Genomic DNA, 22,323 nt, shown 5'->3' on the forward strand with positions numbered 1-22,323 from the left:
ACCCAGTAGTACACCTATCCTCTTCACTAGGTCATCTCTGGCTGATAAATATTGTATTCAAGACGTCTTTTACCAACTTTTTAGCTGCTACAGAGGCGGATCCAGGATTATTTGAAAGGGGGGGGGGGGGGGGGGGGGGGGGGGTCCGCGGGTGCGAATACGACCTCTCCCCCTCCCCCTTGGCGTGGGGTTCGGGGCCCGCTAAATGGCCCCCGAGAATTTTTGATATTTTAGAGGGCACATGGTGCCGTTTGGTACGGTTTAGAACTACGATTCAGCTAAATTCTAATTTCGAGAAGGTACTATTGGTGTGATTTTTCGGAAAATTGAAGAGGAGGGTCAGGATAACTGCATAACTCTAATGAATAACTGCATAACTCTAATGAATTTTTTTCCATCAAAAATGATGGGTACAATCTAATTCAAACAATAACTTAAGATCTAGTATATCTACATAAGATCTCCAAATTAAAAAAAAAAAAAAAACTAGACAGCAAAGCTTACAATTATACAGACACCATATTGGAAACAAGGCAGCAAAGCTGTCCAATGTTCAGACATTACACAGCAAAAAGTGTACTAAAATCTTTGGTCAGTTTTGATGCACTGTTACACAATGCTTTAAAATAATAATTACCGTACATTTAAATTGATCATGCTGATTTTCGTAAGCAACCTGCCTCTTTACCAAACAAAGCCACTCAGTAAATTTAAAGTAAAACAAAAATACTGACAACGCAACTCAGACAGTCAGACCAATCAGAATATATACAACCATTTACAGGGTCTGTATATAAAAAGAATGAAACAAAACAATAATTTTATTAAATATAATTGCCTGATAACTCAAGTTTATTACATAGTTTTGCAATAAAGGCAACAATACAATGTTTTTTCTTAGAGCTATATGTCTAAAAAGAATTTCTAATGTGTAATTCTGTATCACTGTAATTTTGGACGGAAACTTTGGCTTACATTAAAGTGTATATATAAAAAACAAATATATGTGTTATGAAAAAATAATATAAACAAGTTACAAGAAAACACAATCCTCTCTAGCTAGTTTTAGTAATTTTGCATAATGTATAATAAAATGCTCAAATAACAACACCATATACCAGTGTACAAGAGCAACAACTTGCATTACAGATAAAATATCTTTGGGTTCCATGAGAAAACAACCCTGTATTAAATAATAAATATACACATAATACCATGTGTGAGCAGTGTGTCTTAAGTTTACATCAGATATACTTCACAATTACATATGAACAGTGCCATTTTACATCAGCAGTTTATTATTATTATCTCCAATGAAGTGGCACAGCTTTATATTATCTAATATGCTTTTTACAAAAACTATAAAACAGTCTTTATGAGGATACAAATATAATTACATAGATGGGCATGAGTAAGACATGCTTAATGTGCACACATGACACAACAACTTGATCTACTGTTGACCCAGAAGTCATAGGGTAGAGCACCACTTATTGCTGGAACATGTATTTTATTTTGATTATGTGAAAAGTGGATGGATGTCGGCTTCTTTTACATGATAATATACACATTGCCTCCTTTAAGTAGAAATGTGACATTTGACGAAAGAGGAAGATCAGAATTCTCAATAGTTATGTACATTTTGTTCATTTTTCCATACATTTTCCATGCCTTCATTTTAAATATAGGGCTAATAAAGGCAAACTGTTGGCAAGATTTGCTCATACTGCACAACCAACAAGTACACATGTAAATAACACTAAAATATAAAGTAAGATATTGCTGTGATAATATAAACTCAAATGTTTTAAAACACTAACCCTAAGATTTGGGACCCAATATTTTTGCACACACAGGGTATCAAAATTAGAAATCTACAGCTGGTAAGACTCAATCAAAGGCACAAAACATTTCAGGAATTTTTGTAATGTCCCATAACCAAGAACATGGTATTTGGCACCATTAAATATCTATTGGTAATATGAATACCCTATAAATGTCCATGTAACCCATCAGTTACACTTCATGGTGACTACACTTTCACATCAGATGCCTGCTACAGACTGGAACATAATGGAGCATAATGACAGCATTCACACTCAGCAAAAATATAAATGCTCCATGTGAATTATTTATGAGTAACATGGTTTGGTCTACAGCTAATGAGCTGATAATGTCTTATAATTTTAATTTTATCTGTAGCACAATGAACAACAAAACGTACATATCAATGTCCAAATGGAATTCTAATCGCAAAAATGACAGATGTTGCAGTAATAATAATGTATTATAAACAGAGGCCAGAGGTTATCCCGGAAGCTTCAGCCAATTTTTTCTTTTATATCCCATGGGTTAAGACTTTGGGGCAGGAGACGACCTAGACGGGCTGCCTTTCCCTGCTGCTGTTGCTGCCTTCTTCTTCTTGGTTTTTGAGAGACTCACGGACTTGATGGGCAGTTTTGATGAGGCCTGGGGACCAAGGCTTGGCAAAGAACCAGATCTGAAAATACAAATAGACAGATGGAGCTAGTAGGCCTGAAGGGAACCATGCTGTTGGCAGATCAGCAACCCTCTCTTGTATGCAGTGCTGGAAAATGGCCTAAATGGCAGCAAAAGAGAGGGGGTGAAAACAGAAGAAAATTCGTCTCAAATGTAAAATAGTTTCAACAGGTATTGGAAGCAAATGTTTTTTGGCACTTTGTACTGAGAGATTTGATTATGTATCAATCTTAGACTGCATTCCCACTAATTAGATCAATCAATCTGGATTGACCTAACTCCCTGGGGGTTCACGCTTAATTGCTGTTAGCCGAGCGCACACGGAAGTTAATTACCCCCTTACAGCTTTTAGAAGGCGAGACAGACATTTAAGCCGGTTAACCTGACAGTAATCTCGTGAGACTAACTATGGGCATAGATCGATCTAAAATCTGTGGGAATGGGGTCTTACATCTTCCACTGTCTGCACTGTTATCACTAGGTGTTGTTCACATTGTTGTTGTATCATTAAATAGGGACAAGATACTTTCTCTAAAACTGGTATAATGATCTCACAGAACCCCAGGTGTGAGATGAGGGACGGTCACCATCAGTGACACCTGGTGATGTCGGTGTAAACTAAAGAAGATGTCACATCAGCATCACAACTTGGCTGTGTTGTTATGAAAAAATGTTTATGACAAACAAACATGAATTTGTTACCAAACTCATCTCAGTAACTCCCAAATGAAGGAAATATCCATCAGTTGAAACCGACTTATTCTTAGACTCCTTTCAGTATTTTTTCAGTATTTTTTAATCAATAGCCTGGTTGAAAGTAATATTACCTGGGAAAGCTGCCATTTGCAGCTTTGTGGGAAGAGAGTGGGTCTCTTCTTGGTGACACAGGCTTTGGAATCTTGCTGCCCTCTGGTGTTAGAGGTCTTCCAAACCAGGTCTGCCCTCCTGAAACCCTCAAGATTTCTTGACTATCTTGAGTCGACTTTTTTGCCTGGTTTACAGTTTCAGGACTTCCTCCATATAGGGAGGTAAGGAGGTTTTTCTTCTTAAGCGGACTTTCAGAGACACTGGTTGGTTCCTCTTTGGATGAGTTTTCAGAAGTGGAGTTTTGCATAGTGGAAGGTAGTGAGGTTACATTCAATCTGTCAGTTTGCAATTCATGTAAAGCTCCGTCTCCCAGAGAGTCTGGGTTGATACTGTGTGCTTCTGCCTGGGAGACATCAACTGCTTCCAGATTTGAAGAAGACGCAATACCTTGGTTTTCGAAAGTGTCTTGGTCTTCAGGGCTTGTCTGTCCTGACCCCATGTTTTCAGGGTGTTTCTGTCCCGACCCCGTGTTTTCAGGGTGTGTCTGCCCTGACCCCGTGTTTTCAGGGTGTATCTGTACTGACCCAGTGTTTTCAGGGTGTATCTGTACTGACCCCGAGTTTTCAGGGTGTGTCTGTCCTGACCCTGTGTTTTCAGGGTGTGTCTGTCCATACCCCGTGTTTTCAGGGTGTGTCTGTCCCAACCTTGTATTTTCAGGATGTGTCTGTCCTGACCTTGTATTTTCATTGTGTCTCTCTCCTGACCCTGTGTTTTCAGGGTGTCTCTCTCCTGGTCCTGAGAATTCAGGATGTGTCTTTCTGGGTCCATCATGCACTTCTGCGCACACATACTGCTCTAATTCTGAAACATCATCAAAAAAATCAACAGTAGAATAACACTGTATGTTTTCTCATAAAAATAATAGCTTTTATCAAAATTTAGGAGACGACAGCAATTTTCTGTGAGGTTTATATACATGTGTTTTCATGAAAATATTCATTGCATTATAAACAAACTGGTTCACTCACCTCTGATTAATTTTTCATTCTCAATCTTGGCATTATAAAGATCAGATTCCAAATCTTCAATATTTGTCTTATATATTTCTATCTGGTCTATCTGGAGATCATTCAACTGACACTTTTCATCTAGACTGGAGCGAAGCTGAGACACTTGTTCTTCTAAAACTACACTATTTTGATGGCTTAATTCACTGAGCTGTTCTTTGAGTTTAGCCACATCTCCAGTGGCTGAGTCTTTCTCTTTTTTGATCCTATTAAGCTGTGTTTCTAAGTTGTTGGCCTGTTCTAAAACTGACTTCTTTTCTTCTCTAACTACACAGAGCTGTTTATGTAAGTCTGAAATACAATTCCAAGACAATGTACATACACTTAACATATAAAACAAAGGTATATACTAACAACTATGGGTTAAGAATGAGAATATTAAAGTCAGAGAGGGGTGAAAACTATTTTTGATGGCAGATTAATTTTATATTTACTATACCCAAAAAACTTAACTGCTACTACTACTTCTATTAATACTAATACTTTGACTAATAGTACATGTATTTATGAATTGTGCTGTTTCCAAAGTTATTTATTTTGCTATGTGGTTGTTAGAATTATTTACCTTGAACTTTGCAATTGGAATCAGTGAGCTGCTGTAACAAGTCTCCTTTTTCTTTCTGTAAACTTCGGATGAAATAAAAAAAAATGTTAACACAGCAGCTAAAGGCTACAACTTAACTTTTGAATTATTTATCTGTCATTATTTATTTGCCATTAGCAAATCCTAAAAAATAGTATAATTTAAAAACAAACCAATTACAAAGAGCGTTTTTGCCATAGAAATCAAATTTCAATGTTATAAAATAATAAGCAAAAAGAGATGAATTCTAGTACTGTACATTGTAATGATATATTCAAACCAAGCAGTGTATGGCACCAAACAGTATAATGATGATACACTGCAGTCTTGGTGACTAAACAGGTATTCTGATACTTTTATTGCTCTAAGGAAACATTATGCATGCCATATAATGCTGAAAACCATAACTATATACAAGAATTATAAAAACAACTGCACGCATATTATTTCAAACAATACATAATCAAGAAAACATGTTTTACATATAGTATATAATGTGGTTATACACACACACACAACCAAGTCTTACACTCACGTTTTATATATAGTATATAATGTGGTTATACATTCACACACAACCAAGTCTTACACTCACATATTTTATATATAGTATATGATGTGGTTATACATATACATCCATACACAACCAACTCTAGTACACTGCCCAGTTTATATAACAGAAAGCAGCTTAGGTACCACTCACTTAATACATGGTAGGTCCCAACCTGTTTATGTTTTTTTTTTACTAAATTTTACAACTTGATTTCAATTTTTTATAAAATTTGCAACACATGATTCCAATTTCCTACAGAGTATTTACCAAGATAGCTTAACAAATTACAATAGAGTATCATTTTTCAGAGCATGCTTTATTTGTACAGAGAAGGGTAATGATTATATCGGTCTTACTCTTGCCATCTTCACAATATAAAGATAACATGGGTGCTGACAGTCTTCATGCACAGCAAGGTGTGGGGTACAGAACAGACATTATTACATACAGTTTCTGAAGTATCTAGCTATTATAATATAAACTAGCCCAGACCATGTCCCAGTATAGATCAGTAGATGAGGTTAGTGCTACAACAGCGTGCTACAGGTGCTTTGCCAATATTCCAATATCATGCATGTCAACAGAGGTGCAGGTTATATTATATTATGTCAACTGACAAACAAAAGCTTTCTTTTTGACTTACTAATGAAACAGTGAACAATATACATGGAATGTGACTTAGCTGGAATTGAGAAAGTTCAGAGTTACAGGAAGGTGTGTAGAGAGATATATCTCACCTGGGAGGTCTGCAGGTTTTACCACACCTGAACTAACCTCTCCATAAACTAGGATATAATATCCTTTTATTCAGTAGTTTTTTCGAAAGAGAGGGAAAATAATAGAACAAAAATAACATTTTCTTGGTTGTAAACAATAATACTAATAATAATAATAATAAAAGTAAATAAATAATATTTAGCATAAAGTAATGAAAGTATTTTATATAATTCTAAATGAAATATAAAAAATCTAAACAAATCACACAATTTAAGATAAGTATTTACAGGAACCAGAACAAGTTGAAAAAGGACAACAGTTTAAATAAAGGAAAAAGGTGATGAAAATAAAGATAATCTAGGTTCTAAAACACATTTTTTCTAAAACAAACTAATGAAAACATACAAAGAATGATATTTACCATAAAACTTTATCCTCCATGGCTTTGGCGGAGGCCCCAGTGGGAGAAACAGTCTTCATAGAGGCAATCTCTTTCTTTAGTCCTTCAATTATCTTCTCTCTAAATAGGTAAAATTAATACTTAATTTATTCTAAAGAGATACAATTCTACCCTGTAGGCAGCTATATCTCAAAGGCAGCACATTTTCAATTTTTACTTATTAATTTTCTTATATTATACAAGCAGATCTACGCAATTATCTTAACTGCTGCCATGGCAACCAGCTGTATCCCCCAGATCTGGATACTGACCTGTTAGCAGTGTTCTGTTTAGCGTCCTTCAGTTGTTTACCAATATCTTCTATCTTAGCAGGGCTGGCATCACTCTCTCCTGACAGAGACTTCTCTTTCCTGACAACACAGGGATTGCCTCAGATTAACTTGCTTAGTTCTTATCTTGTTGTTAAATAGTTTGTTAGATATTTGTTAATATGTTTTTCAATTGTGGGAAATTTTAAAATACCCATCTTCACTGCTGTTTCATCTGTAAACATTTTTCTTTTTCTGTTTAAGAGCATTTAAAGTCCACTTGCAGATTATTTTCATTACACTATACAACACTGAATTATCTTTCCATATCTGTCTAACCTGAGAGCTGCATTCTGGTTCCTGGCTGTCTTCAGCTGTTTCTCCAGATGTTCTATCTCCTGGTCCTTCATCTGAATCACCTCTAATAGTTTCTGTAGCTCTGATCTCATGTGGATCAACTCGGCACCAACATCGTCTAGTGAACGCTGAAGTTTTATAACCACAATAACACTGAGTACAGCACATATTAGTAACCAACTTTTAGGAATCTGGACTTAGAATAACTACAAAAATAGCATCATTAACAACTGTATCATACATTATTGCATTCCCTGTTGTTTAGTAAAGATAGGTAAACTGAATATAGAGAGATCATACAATGAGAAAACAAATCATACCCAAAGTGAGATGGAAAGTGAAAAGTGAAAGTGAAAGTGAACAAAAGCTAACAAAAATAACTCCTTTAGTGCCCACACTTCACACACATCAACTATTTTGGTGCCTTGTGTTCTCAATAAAAGGTGGACAAAAATACTATCAAAATTCCAGTGAGGAGAAACAGCAAGTTAGCAATGTCAATAAAATCAGGTCATTATCTTTGATTCTAGGACATTTAATATTCTCTATCCTCGAGTTACATCATCACAGTGAGAAATATTCAAATAACGGATGACAGGATTTGAACTTGATATTCTTTACTTTATATTTGTATATAAATATATTATATATTCTTCAGGTAGGTGGGGGGGGGGGGGGGGGGGGGGGGGGGGGGGACTGTCCGGGGAAAATTGTCCTGATACCTTATCTTTTTAAAAGACTAACATGTTTATACAGTAAATCACTGAAAAAAATGCGTAATGATTGATATATATCTATGGTTCAAGTTTTCTTTTTTTTAAAAGCAATTTAAGCTGAAAACAAATATTATGTTACTGATTCCCATCATTTTAATGAAGTCACAGTCTTTGAACTTAAACTAAATACAATTTTCTCAACATGGCTGAGAGGAACACAATTACACCACAATTTAAGACACGAAAAAAGCAGCCAAGAATTATAAATATTTCACTTACGTAACCACACAACAATTTTTTATACTGCTAAAGGCATGTTTTTTTTTTTTAAATAATAAAACATTTTGTGATTTATTATGTCTCAAACATCGCAAATATATATGTATGCACATAAAAACTCAAATGATGGGAGACAGAACATATAATTAGTAGAGTTAATTGTATATCATATATAACATCAATAAAATTACACAGAAACACTGTTAACTTGAGAACACCAAAAGCATTAGCCATACAATTTTTATGCAACATGGCACTAAAACCACAACACTGAGCTTACTCTCAAGTTTGAAGACTTCTTCAACTTTTCTTGTTTTAAATCCTGATAAGAAAATTACAGCCTCAGTAGAACATCAAGCAAAGAAAAGTTTGTAATAAAAATCATTTAATTCAAAGAAAAAACATAAATGAAATAGAAAATTAATGTTGCACACTTCTAACAATGTGCAAGATGCTATCCTCAGTGTATTAGGAGAGACACACAGGCAGTGAAAGCAGTGAAATACAGGCTTATTGTGTTAGGTGAGACACACACAATCAACAAAGATGAGACGCACACAGACTATCAAACTGAGTGTGTTAGGTGAGATGCACGCAATCAAACTGAGTGTGTTAGGTGAGAAGCTACTACACAACCGGTGCTGCAATCTACATCAAAAACCTACATGAAGTTTACGTGATGGGACAGATGCCTTGTGCCTTTCATCTTCCAGTTCCTAAGATGAAGGGTTAAGTTAACAAAAGCATTAAGTTAGTACACATCCAAAACTTGTTTTTAATATTGGTGAGGTTGATCAGCTTTCTCTTATGGTTTTCATGTACCCTGAAAACCACTGAGTGAAAAATGAAGGATGGTAAATGATATATTTTTGTGTCAAGTTTGGGTGATTATAAGACAAACCAGGCTTTGTGTTAGGGCAGGACAAGCAACACCCACTACATGAATTCTACAATATTACAAGTGTTATAGTTTTTCACAACACAACCACAAAGGGCACAAGTTTTCTTTTCTTTTTAACCTTTTCACACATACAAATTGACAAAATACAAATGGGTGAAAAATATTTCCTAATTTGACCAGTCAACTACGTACTACACACCTGTGCGATTTTATTTCTACTTCCACAAAGCAAAATATTCTTGATACAAAATAACTCAATCATGGCCTTAAAATGCATGTCATAATATGTTCAAAATTATGGCCAGCATCACGTCTATGGCTCTGTTCTATGGATTCTCCATTTCATACCCACATCTTAGAGAATGAAATAATTGGCAAAATCTTAACATAGTGTACATGTACATTATCAATTAATGAAATTAATCTAACCAGGCTTTAAAAATTAAACATTCTAGTACAAGATGTGTACCTCTTTCAGTGACTTGATGAGAGCCTCTTGTTTGGTCTGCACATTCTTTGATTGTTGGAGCTCAGTTCTGAGTTTCTCCAACTGCTGCTTCACCACCTCCAGTCTTGTCTGGGCATCTGCCGCCTCACTGCAACATATATACTGGCATGACACAGACAGTTTCTCAATGCTATTTTCATATATGAAGCTGGACATCTGAACTTTTTTGTTATTCTTATACTAAGGCGGTGAACTGACCCCCCTCATCCTAGTGCACTACAGATCAGACTTACATTTTCCCTTTTTACTTGATTTGTTTACAAAAACTGTAATTACTTTTCTTCAATAACACATATAGTATCTCCCCTATCTGACAGTCTTACACCAGAAACACCCTGACCTTCTCTGCCTGTTTCTCCAGTCTAGCTGCCTTAACCCTAACCCTAACCCACACCCTAACCCTAGTAGTCTTACTCCTGAGACAGCCTGCCTTCCTCTGCCTGTTTCTCCAGTCTAGCTGCCTTAACCCTCACCCTAACCCATACCCTAACCCTAGTTGCCTTACTCCTGAGACAGCCTGGCCTCCTCTGCCTGTTTCTCCAGTCTGGCAGCCTGGTCCTCTGCTCTCTGTTTACAGTTCTCCAGCAGTATCAGCTGACTCTGTAACATGGCCACCTGACCCTCCAGGACACTCTTCTCTTCCTGCCATACTGACAGCTCTGCAGGAGTCTCTGAAATACATGGTCAAGTTGTTGGATGAACTAATGCCTGCCAGTGGGCATACCATAGATGATACAATTTATTTTCTCTTGAATCTTTGATAAAAATTGCTAAAATTGGATTTATAGACAAAAGTAGTTTCTGTTAATCAAGTCTATACAAGGTCACCTAAATAATATATAGAAATAATTACTTTTAATAATAATAATAATAATTTATTGAGCACATGAAATGAGTGTACATTTATAGGCTCTCTACACTACTAATTATAATATACGTAAGTTTAAATACATGTACATAGTAATAATAAAGTTAAAGTATAATACCAGGTGTTATCTATCTCAATTTGGATAGCTTCCGTTTTCTTATAGCACTGTTTATAAACTTTACAAGTGCGGACACACCTCTCTCATTTGACACATTTTAAAACATGATAGCCACAGCAAAAATATATATAGTAATATATACTTATAGTTTGCCTACTGTAGACAGTATATAACCAGGGTTAATGTGAAGGATTGTTTACCTTTCCTAGGTGAGGAGGGTGTTCCAGACCTGGATAGCACCTGATGATGGCGGCTCTCTAACTCCTCATATTGCTGCTGAAGACGACTGAGGTCAGAGGTCAAGGTTCTAGTTTCTCTCTGAAGTCTGCAATTACATGAATTACTGGCTGCTTTATCTCTACATAAACCATGAACTGTACATACAAAAGACAAAAGAGATAATAATACGTGAAGATTTGTTTTAAATTGAGTGAAAAGAGACTATTTTCAGGTCCAATACAAATTCATTATGTTCATCTGTAATATAAAAGTATGTACATACTAGTACATGTTAAAAGTTATAGTTGAAAGTCTGAAAGAGAGACAGAAGCATAGCATAAAAGAGGAGCTCTTGATGTGAATCAATAAACACATAGAAAACATAAATAATGTGATGTGTGTGTGTGTGTGTGTATGTGTGTGTGTTAACCTTTCTTTCTCCAACTGGATCATGTTTTCTTTCTCTGCCATCATTTTCTTCAAGGAGGTATTTTCTTTCTCCAGTTTAGTAAGCTGCTCTGTCACCAGATTGTTGACATCTCTGAGCTGCTGGTTCTGTTTCTCCAGTTCATCTTTCCTGTTTCTTAACTGAGACTGCTCCTGAAATACAATAACTAGCCTCATGACTGAGTTTGTCTGCTGTGGTTCATAGACACTCAGATATTTTGTAGGTGTATAAATAACCTCACACACACACACACACACACACACACACACACACACACACACACACACATGTTCATGCATGCACATGCCTATAAATACAAGGACTTACTATTTCTGAAAAATGCAAGTATCAAGGTCATGCAACTCTATAAAGATGTTCCAAAAGCATAAATACAACACTCAAATTTCTGGATTTGCAGATATATCCAAATGTCTTTCAGCTCTATAATCATTTGTCTGTAAGCAGTCTACAGGTAACATTTCCAAGTTTGGTGCCAGTGATCTACTGTGAAATACTCACTGTATTATCTTTTATCTGCTCCATCAACTCATCTCTAACTTTTTCTAAATCTTGAACTTTATTTCTGAAGAGAAACAATAAAGGAATACATCGAGTATTCATCTACAATTTGTTTATAATTTGAATTGCAGTGACACCTTTTTATATGATATGATAATCTCAAAAATTACAAGAAGTCAAATGATTAAACATACTTGTTAGCATTATCCAAACCCACCTTTACTGAATACACATCTCCAGCAAAAGTTTAACTTTCAGAATTATCATGCAGTGTAATAAATCCAACCTTCTATGAATAATCATATCTATTTAACACTGTATATGCCTCTTACCTCATGGTTTTGTTTTCTGCCTCCAGATGATCAATTTTAGTCTTCAGTTGTTCTCCATCATACACCTTAGACAGGGACGGCTCACTCTGCAACACCAACCACATTGTGAACATGTCAATGACTAATATCAACAAAAAAATATGTTCTTTCAAATGTGTTATTTTCTTTTAATCATTCTAGTATGGATTTCTAAATTTTCTGAAAAAAAACCAACAAACTACAAAACTTATTCTTCATGAAGGTATTTTGAAAAAAAAAGTTCGGTTCAACCTCAAGTACCTACCTATAACTGGGGGGTCTACAGCCAAATTACATGTTCTCCACAGAGAGAAGCATGACAGAGATAGAAGGTCAAAAGTTCAGGGGTCAGAGTTCAAGATTGGAAAGTTCTATGACAGAGGGTGTAATTCTAGCATTTTTGTCATACTCTTTAAACATAAGTAAATGAAAAAATAAGCACAAAATTATAAAAGACAAAAGTGAGGCTAGGTGAGCTATAAACAAAAAGTAGATTTTAATTAAAAAGAAAGCAGAAAAGAAACTAATAAGTGTGAATCTGAAAAGGAAAATTAACAAATCTCCCTGTGATAATCATCAAATACTTTGTATAAGAATTTGGAAATTAAATGAAAATCATGGTTCACTAAAAAAAGAATGTTTGTTTATTGCTGTTGCTGTATACATGTATATCCAGAAATATCTATATTTCTATGTTATGCACTATGAGGAAAGCACATGCATTATATTATTGGAAACAGAAAACTCTGTCTGTCTCTCTTTATATAAAATGGTTATTTCACAAGCTAAATATTCATGGTAAATAACTTACTGTTTTAGATAGAATATTTTTCTGCATCTCCAAGAGTTGGATAACTTGCTGGTTTTCAGCTCTCTCCTGAAGAAGTCTTCTGTTTTCTTCTTGGAGTCTAAAACAAATAAGGCAAAATGTTACACAAGAAAAAATTACTATACAGGACAAACTATTCTTGTTTTATCTGACTGTGAACTGACCTCTGTATCTCCAACCCCCTACTGAACTCTAATCTGGCTACTGACCTCTGTATCTCCCCCCCACACACCCCACCAGTTACTGACCTCTGTATCTCCCCCACCCCCACCAGTTACTGACCTCTGTATCTCCCCCACCCCCACCAGTTACTGACCTCTGTATCTCCCCCACCCCCACCAGTTACTGACCTCTGTATCTCTCCCACCCCCACCCCCACCAGTTACTGACCTCTGTATCTCCCCCACCCCCACCCCCACCAGTTACTGACCTCTGTATCTCCTCCCTGGCTTCCACCAGATCCTGATACTGAGCGTGACGCTGGTGCTGGTCTACTTTCAACATGGAACTCTGAAAGATGGGCGGTGTTAGTAAAACATTTAGATTTAATAAAATTGTCAGAATGCTTTACTATTATCAACTTAACCATGTGTATCGTTAACATGACCAGCAAGTTTTGCTATCAAAACCATAACAATGCTCTGATGCAATGTCACAATTTTGAAGACTGACTTTTTTAGAGCTTGTTGTAGACTTTATGTACAAAGCATATTCCCAGTACCTAAATGTATAGGTTATTTACAAGCTGCACCTGGGTTATAAGCTCTGTGTATTTTTGTGCTTTTAGATTGTGAATTACTTTAATTTGTTTATGTTGCCACACATTCACGGAAATATACTTCTACTACTACCACTACTAGAAATTAAATTCCAGAAAACCAAATTTCATTTAAACCTCCCATATTCGTCTCCTACCTAAGTTTTAACCAGACCTTATTGTCATCACCCATGTTACCTGTTCCTCCATGGCCTGCAATTTATCCACATACATCTGGAGCTCTGCGTCCTTCCTGCTGGTGGAAGCTGTCAGTCTCTCACAGGTCGTCCTCCAGGACTCTAACTCCTGCTGCTGGGATGTCAAACTCTCCTTCAACTCAGAGTTCAACCTTTGAAGTTTCTGAAATCATACGCCATTCAGATATGTAGCCATAAAAATCAAAGAATGGTTTTTCCCTTAAAATGTGGACATTTTAAAAAAATCCCTAATTGAGACAGGTTGAGTAAAAGCATAGAACTTGAATCAAATTTTGAACTATAGCTGACCTTTTCTGGAGAAAAGGGTGGTCTTTCATCCCCACTGAGACCCCCCTGTTTAAACAGTGAATTGTTTTTAGATTATCAATTTTTTCTATTTGAAAGTAAAATACTTACAGCTTCAAGTTCGCTGCATTTAATTTCAATCTGATTTTTTTCAGACTTGGCCTTTCTTAGATCATCCTGCAAATGGAGTCGGACATGATGACATAAGTAAAAATAAAAACCTTTATAATTTGTAGACATGAAATTATTATAATTTAAATTAAAACTTATTTCTTATCTTTTGGTCAAGGGTCAATTTACCAATAATCCCAAGGCAAGGACATGATATGGCACTCTGGCTTTTAACACATTTTTTACACCAAACCAAAGACAATTTCAACCCAATTACCCTCAATTTCTGGTTAAATTTGTCCACCTCTTCTTTATCCTTCAGTGTTTCCTTCTTCATATCTTCTATTTGCTGTCAGTAAATATGGTAAACAGGATTATATCTTTAACCATTCACATGTGGGATAGTAGATAGTAATAATCACAAATATTAATTTCTTGTCACAGAGTGGTATTAATGCAATCAACCTTTTTCTTTTTCTTTCTTTTAGCACTGGTTTTTGTATTATTTTATTTATCTTCACTACCAGTTCATGTAAAAGAACAAACAACCACACTGTACCTGTCTGTGAGCCTCCACCTCCTTCTCCAGTGCCGTGTTTTCATGCTGTAGGAGCTGCTGCTGTTGTACAGCATACTGCTTGGCTGTTTCCATAGCAACCACTTGTTCTTGAGCCTGTTCTGATGCAGCTTTGGTTGCAGACAGCTGGCTGGAGAGATCCTTACTCACCTGAACAATTGGATTAATAGCAATACAAGCAATCCAGTCAAGAATAACACATTTTCAATTATTTTTTCATAACACTGCAAACATGTCAGCCCAGTGCTGTTATACTCAATATTTAATCAAAACACATAACAATCCTTAATCCTTGTTCTTCCAGCACTTTACCTTTCTTACTGCCTCCATTTCCTCCTCTAGCCTTCTGTTGTCCTCCATCTTTCTGTCCACCTGTAGTTTCACCTGGGCAATCTCTGCATGAAGCTCATTCAACTGCTCTTCTGCTGCAAGTTTGGTCTGAAACAACAGGTACAGACACTGCCATCAAAAGATAAATGACAATTGCTATCACTGTCTAACTGTAAGTCTTTAAGGAAATTCAAAGCAGGAAATAATTAGCAAGGCATTCCACTTAAAATCAAAGTTAAACAAATTGAGGGTTGGTTCTATGAAAGTTTCCCACCCCCCACCCACCCACCAACAAAAAGTATCAAACACTTCCAGCATACTATCTAAAAATTCCTGTTTTGCTACAATTTACAAACTCTATATTTAATCTGAGAGAGTTGTGCTGAGTGTACTCCTGACCTTGAACAGGTGCTCCTTGTCATGTGCCAGTTGCTGTAGTTTCTGGTGAAGGTCCAGTTTCTCCTGGAAATACCTCTCCTTGTCTACTGCAGTGCTGGCCAGCTTGGACTTGAGGTCAGCTAGCATGTCCTGAGTGGTGTCCAGTTGGTGGACAAGACCCTGGTTCTCCTACAACATACACACATAATGACAGACAGGGAAATGGTGGAGAATAATAACTTTAGTTTATTGAAGAGACTTTCAAAGAAGCTAAGTGTTGAAAGCAGTTTATGATTTTTTCTTTTTAAAGTCATGTCTGGAAGTGTAATCAGAGAAACTCTTTAATCTTTCTCTAGTACAGATGTAACAGGTATGCAGTGTATTCAGTCAAGATGTACTAGTAATGTAGACAGGTAATTGGTCTGAAATGTTTCCAGGTCTCACCTCACTTAAACTCTGTAAACTCTCCACCAGCTTGCTGTTCTCTTCCTTCAGCTGCTCATTAGACATCTTCACGTCTGAGATCTGCTCAGAGACACTCTTCACTTGTGCTCTCAGGGTGTAATTTTCCTGAATGACAAGATAAAAAATTAGTCAATCTAATTCATAGAAATATTGGAAACTATTTACATTACTCACCTAAAGGGATAATAACTCTTCATTTTGGCCAAAAAATGAATTTTCCTGGAGTAAACAACAATTTTCCCATACTTACCAATGGCTAATGAATCCAATTTTACATTCAAAGTTAGTCCCTGTTTTTTTTCTAAAAAGTTTGATTTCTTGTTATAATCTCTTAAGAGATTATAACAGAGTATAGCCATCAATGGAGGACACGTGGTCTAAAGACAAGCTCAGATATCAGAATAATAGCTATAACTGCCGTTTTTGTGGTACTACAGAATATATTATATTTCTATGAGTTGTTCACAATGTTTTTATTGTGAAATATAGATCTCATACGAAGAGTTATTATCCCTTTAACTTCACAAATACCTTCTATAGATAACACCACCATCATAATAATTAACCAACTTGTTTCCCAGACCATCTGCGGTCATCCACCACATTTGAAGTATATCCATATACGCAAGCACTCATAACTGCTCTTTTACACAGAGACATAATAAATAACTAAAAGATAGATGGTGCCACTATCTCACCTCCTTCAAAGCCCCTAATTCCTGTCGCTGGTCCTGGACTTCATTTTCCAATGTTTCATTTCTGCTCCTTGCAATATCAGCAGATTCCTTCAGAGCAGACATCTCTTTTATCATCGTATCCTTGGCCTTAAGCACAATTATTTGTTTTATTCTAACATGTTTAACAAAAGCAGCTTTTCTATCTGCCAACTGACTAAATTTGTATATACTAAAACATATGTTCACTAATGTTGTATTGTTATGCTATACCCTTCTTAAATCAATATGCAGAGCAACAACTTGCAATCAATTTGGTAAACAATGAAAAAAGATTTTCCTAAACAGGAATATGGGACATTCAAAGACAAACTTGCCAATAAATTTAACACAATAATTAAGTCAAAAGAAAATATTCAAAGAAAGCTTTAACAAGGCAGCAAAGCTGTCAAATGTACAGACATAAATCAGAAAATAAAGATGCTAGCCAATGAAAAAAATGAAGATTTCAAAAAAAAAAAAAATAAATAAATAAAAATCTGATATGCTAAAAAAGCTCCATACCTTAGCCAGTTGTGAGTTCTCCTCCTCCAACATGACCAGAGCACCTGAAGTTTTATCCAGCACCTCCTTCCTCTGATGGTGGTCTGACAGCAGCAACTGGTGTTCCGTTTTCACAGACTGCAGTTCCACTTCCAATGACTCAAGTCTGCAAGACAAATCACATTATTTTCTTTAATATTATCTTAGTGAGACAAATATCTTAGTAAGGCAATACAAGTTCCTTGTCAAAAATTAATTTGTTTTATATTTGCCAAACAGTTAATTTTGCCACTTAATGTAACAATTATTGCATCTGCCTAAGTTTTAAAGTTACAAATGAATACATGTAGAAGACTGAGATATAACCAGACATATCTGACACTCACCTCTTCTTCATCTGCTCTCTCTGTTGGAAGGTTTCCATTCTCAGGTGTATAAGCTTTAAAGTTACATATAAATATATGTAGAAGACTGAGATCTATATAAACAGACATATCTGACACACTAACTCTCACCTCTCTTTCATCTGCTCTCTCTGCTGGAAGGTTTCCATTCTCAAGTGCTTGTGCTTTTCTTTTTCTTTTTCTAGTTCACCAATTTTATACTTGTAATCCTACATATAAGTGTAAAGAAAAAATGATTTAACATTCATTCAAGAACAAATATATATAACTGTGTATGGTATTATTTTTCTTTGAAAAGAAGAATAAAATAGTTGCCCTTGCAGATACTAGTACTGTGTTTATGTTGAATTGTTTTGCCCTGCCACATCAACTACATAAACATATTAAGCATGATCAATTATCTAGAAATATACAGGGGAAGTGCACCTATTATTAATTATACTTACTTTCTCTTTATATTTCAGATCATCAACTTCAAAACTGTTTTCTTTCATGACACTCTCAGCTTTAGACAACCTTTCAGTCTGAATCTGAAAAACAACAATAAAAGAATAAAAGAAAAAAAATTCAGTACATGGTCGACTGGTTTTGTGTCTCCAATCATAAGTTCTCCTTTTAATATATTTTAAATTGCAAATGAAAAGTCAAAAGTTCTTGGAGACTGCTAAGTTTTTTAAATTAATTTAATCTGGACTAGTTACCCTCAGTGTCTCCTGTGCTTCCTTCAGTTTCTCCATGAGAACTGATCTCCTGTGTTCACTGTCCTGGAGCGCCTCCCTCAGTTCCTGCACTGATTTATCTGCCGTGGGCCGCGGCACCCCTCGCCATGGTGACCTCAGCTCAGCCCTATGCAGCGGCAGTGGGGAGTAGATTTCGTGGGCCGAGGAGGAGGTGTGGGGGCGTTGATGTGGAGTGGAGGAGAAGGGAGCATCATGGAAGGAAGTGTGACGACCTGAAGATGACCTTGGGGCAGATGACCTTGGCAGTGACCTTGAGTTGGTATATGACCTTGACCCTGTGTCCTCATTTAGCATGGAGCTGGTTAATACTGAAGATCTATGTTTAAATCCATTGCTGAAAATATACAAAGGAGTTATGAATATAAGGGCAATCACAATTCTAGAGTGGTTCCTATTTGTATCTAAGTATACCTGTAGGTGGCAATTGAACTATCAGCTAACAGTCATTGTTAGTGGGCCTCCCATATTTTATATCATGAACCACATGAGTTCCACTGCGGTAATTACCGGTAAGGTATTTGTGGATGAAGAAATGTTCTTAACATCATATTAGACATTCTAAATTTACTCTTATGAAGCAACAATTTGATTTTAAGATATTAAAGGTAAGTGTCTCAACAGAAATAAAACTCAGCAGAAGCTGCACACCAAACTTTTGCCAGTTCTAAAAGGACTTTATTTGGCAAAAGACAGTATAATTCATTTGGCTATTTTTCATTTATTTATAACTGCATGGTTGTAGTATTTGTCATTAAAAGGTTCAAGCAGAAACTTTGTCCTCTAAAAGGGTGGCATATTGAAGACACAAATCTAGTTAAAATCATTCCTAACTGAGATATTTACCTGTCCCTTAGTGACTGTGAACTAAGTGTTAACTAGCTGAGATATTTACCTTATTCCACTGTCTTTATCCTGGCTATCTCTACCTGTCCTGGACCTATACCTGTCTCTTAGTGACTGTGAACTAACTGTTAACTAGCTGAGATATTTACCTTATTCCACTGTCTGTATCCTGGCTATCTCTACCTGTCCTGGACCTATACCTGTCTCTTAGTGACTGTGAACTAACTGTTAACTAGCTGAGATATTTACCTTATTCCACTGTCTGTATCCTGGCTATCTCTACCTGTCCTGGACCTATACCTGTCCCTTAGTGACTGCTGCAACATGTCCAACTCTTCCTCTTTCTCCTGTCTCAGCTCTTGCTCTCTCTGCAATAACAGAATGTGGAAAAAATTATTATATTAAAAACATAAATCATATTAGTTATTGTAATTATTAAATAGATATTTTTAATCTAGTAAGAATTGCAAAGTGGTCTTGTTATTTCCATTTCTGATCTGTTACTATCTAAAACTACTAGAAACCACAGCTGTCAGAGTACACACCCATATTTATCTGCTTTAACAAGCCAAATTATTTACAATCAGCCAAAAGTTTTAACTTACATGCTGTACTACTCCAATTTACTACTAGACTTAAAACTGAGAGTGTTACAAATGTCACAATACTGCTCCACAATATTAAAGCAGGGTTCTTTCTTACCTGTGCCAAATTAAATGTCTCAAACAATACATCTTGGTATCCATAAATTCATGAAAACGTATGTAAAGCTATAAAGCTGGATTTCCTTTCCTATATTGTACCATTGGTGTGTAATGAGCAAGCTATTTAGACTGAGAGGCCCTCACATCACACCTGGACACATTTGAAAGGCTGTATTATTCTAATAGACATGTAACAATTCTTTCCTCTGCTATTTGTTCTATGTCTAGGCTTAGTTGGGAAAGCAAATACAGGTGAATACCTGTCAAAACATCCTTAATTCAATAGCACAGGGACTTCACAGACAATGTAGGGGCAGTAAAAACCAACAAATGTGCCACAATGGAGATATACAGATATCAGTTACTGGTTCCTGCACTGCTTTCTCCAAGGCTCATACTCTGAAGTGCCGAATAAGAGTGCCTACCGGAATAACAGTGCCCCCCGGAAAACTTTCCAAAATTAATAACAGTGCCTAGCGGAATAACTGTGCCCCCTGGAAAAATTCCCGATATTTAATAACAGTGCCTAGCGGAATAACTGTGCCCCCCGGAAAATTTTATCAATTTTAATAATTTCAATGAATAATTGTAATGGCAATTTTAAATTATATTCAAATCTGGAAAAATTATGTTTATTAAACATAAAAAAACACAATATCTAGACAAATTTACCTTTGATTTTATACACATAGTTTAACATATTTTAACTATTTAGAGTAATCTCTATCACCAAGCTCCCCCGGAAAATTTTTTCAATCGAGGTGCAATTTGGTGCATTTTAGGGTATTTATGTAATTTTTTTTTTTTTCATCTTATGTGTCACTGAATTGTCTTGTTTTAGATGTTTTGAGGAATTAATTTAGTAATGACATAACAAAGGTTTAGACAAAATTTATTTCCCTGTCTATGCATTCACTCAGTTTAGTCAATCTTGAAGTTTAAGGTTCAGCAGCAGCAGTTCCTATAATGCTAATTTAAACTTTCAAAAATTATAGAACATACTATTTCAAAAAAAAAAAAAAAAATTAACTACTTTAATACTTACAGGAATCAAGAAAAAGGGCTTCCTATATTGAATTATTTTTGGATTGACCAAAAAGTTGATATAATATGTTGTTCTTACCATTTTTCACCTTTCTGAAAGTAACTTTGCGTGTGGGAGCGCTTCATCCTTAAATAAAACTGCCGCAAAAAATGTTCTCTCCTGTCGTTCAGCGCAAAGCGACTCCCGCTACTAATTATACGTAGTTTGAGATGTAATTTATAATCAACAACTTCAAACACCGTGAAATGGATTTTTCAGAATTAAAGAGATTAAAATCACACTTATCACCAATTTGAGTTCTTCGTTTGTTCATTTATATGATTCTATTCAGTGATGGAAATTCATATTCAATGCACGCGAAATACTGACGTGACCCAGTTTTACAACGCTACTGCTTTCACAAAACTAACCCGTAAATCAGTAGAAAATCTTCTCCAAATTTATAAAATCAACAAAGTGCACTTAATTTTCTCCATTTTTATCAGTGAATAAACGTAAACTATAAAAACACACAACAGGCGGTCTTAATTTCGGAACATGACGAAGTGACAGAGAAAGTGTATTTGTGTCATGTGACTAAATGTTGTCGAGAGCAGTTGCCTCGTTTCGCTCTGTCTCGTATACTTCAAATAAAGCACAGAACTGCGAAAACGAGGCACTCACAGGGAGATGGCATACGCGCATGCGTATTTTCGTTACTACTAAATCAAGTGCTCAGAAGCATGGGATTACGTACAGTATGTAAATAGAATGCCATATTTGCTTAGAAATAAATATAAATTTCAGTCAGCATGAGTGAAAATATACTTTTTGTTCCATTCAGCCCAGCGAGGCGGTGCTTTTAACAAATTTTAACGCGGCGCCTCGCTCTTTATATGCTGGAGAAACACTGCAGCTTTTATTTACGCTAAAAACAAGTTCGAGTGTACTAGTAGTGCTTGCGACAGGTCATTAATAATTATTAACTTGTCCAATGAAACGATCATCAACATTTCCGAAACGATCAAAAATATTTCCAACCGGCACAGTGAGTGCCAAATAACCGTGCCGTGTGGAAAATTATTAATCGTGCCGGGGAGAATAAGATCGTGCCGGGTGGAAAATATCCGGAAAAAAAATAAACGTGCCGGCACGTTTATTTGGCACTTCAGAGTATGTAGGCAACACTAGGAAATTAAAGATGGACACAATCCATCTGTATAT

At 35.9% G+C, this 22,323-nt stretch overlaps 1 protein-coding gene across 10 annotated transcripts in view; it reads right to left on the minus strand.

The window, feature by feature from the left end:
* Positions 1-803: 803 nt before the first annotated feature.
* The window catches only part of LOC106168698 (uncharacterized), a 29,687-nt gene continuing 8,167 nt past the window's right edge, over positions 804-22,323 (minus strand). For 4 of the 10 annotated variants that reach the window (XM_087008269.1, XM_024075774.2, XM_087008264.1 and 1 more), the window contains 29 exons: positions 19,621-19,739; positions 18,490-18,862; positions 18,235-18,318; positions 17,900-17,997; positions 17,406-17,550; positions 16,866-16,991; positions 16,147-16,272; positions 15,724-15,891; positions 15,307-15,432; positions 14,977-15,144; positions 14,695-14,766; positions 14,418-14,483; positions 14,002-14,163; positions 13,477-13,556; positions 13,029-13,125; positions 12,200-12,285; positions 11,868-11,931; positions 11,331-11,500; positions 10,882-11,006; positions 10,201-10,366; positions 9,657-9,783; positions 8,952-9,002; positions 7,274-7,419; positions 6,938-7,036; positions 6,648-6,746; positions 4,939-5,000; positions 4,335-4,664; positions 3,327-4,167; positions 804-2,500 (listed from right to left, as the gene is read on the minus strand). In XM_087008269.1, coding sequence (XP_086864395.1) covers positions 2,353-2,500; positions 3,327-4,167; positions 4,335-4,664; positions 4,939-5,000; positions 6,648-6,746; positions 6,938-7,036; positions 7,274-7,419; positions 8,952-9,002; positions 9,657-9,783; positions 10,201-10,366; positions 10,882-11,006; positions 11,331-11,500; positions 11,868-11,931; positions 12,200-12,285; positions 13,029-13,125; positions 13,477-13,556; positions 14,002-14,163; positions 14,418-14,483; positions 14,695-14,766; positions 14,977-15,144; positions 15,307-15,432; positions 15,724-15,891; positions 16,147-16,272; positions 16,866-16,991; positions 17,406-17,550; positions 17,900-17,997; positions 18,235-18,318; positions 18,490-18,862; positions 19,621-19,739 — 4,524 coding nt within the window. In that variant the 3' untranslated portion in view covers positions 804-2,352. Of the gene's footprint in view, positions 2,501-3,326; positions 4,168-4,334; positions 4,665-4,938; positions 5,001-6,152; positions 6,192-6,647; positions 6,747-6,937; positions 7,037-7,273; positions 7,420-8,566; positions 8,609-8,951; positions 9,003-9,656; positions 9,784-10,200; positions 10,367-10,881; positions 11,007-11,330; positions 11,501-11,867; positions 11,932-12,199; positions 12,286-13,028; positions 13,126-13,476; positions 13,557-14,001; positions 14,164-14,417; positions 14,484-14,694; positions 14,767-14,976; positions 15,145-15,306; positions 15,433-15,723; positions 15,892-16,146; positions 16,273-16,865; positions 16,992-17,405; positions 17,551-17,899; positions 17,998-18,234; positions 18,319-18,489; positions 18,863-19,520; positions 19,740-20,073; positions 20,434-22,323 lie in introns of those variants that run through there. The other 6 variants (XM_087008282.1, XM_087008299.1, XM_087008278.1 and 3 more) reach the window with 6 other exon arrangements.

This window comes from Lingula anatina, chromosome 1 (genome assembly GCF_051362555.1).
Source record: "Lingula anatina isolate TDL-2025a chromosome 1, LinAna3.0, whole genome shotgun sequence".
Classification (NCBI taxonomy): Eukaryota; Metazoa; Brachiopoda; class Lingulata; order Lingulida; family Lingulidae; genus Lingula; species Lingula anatina.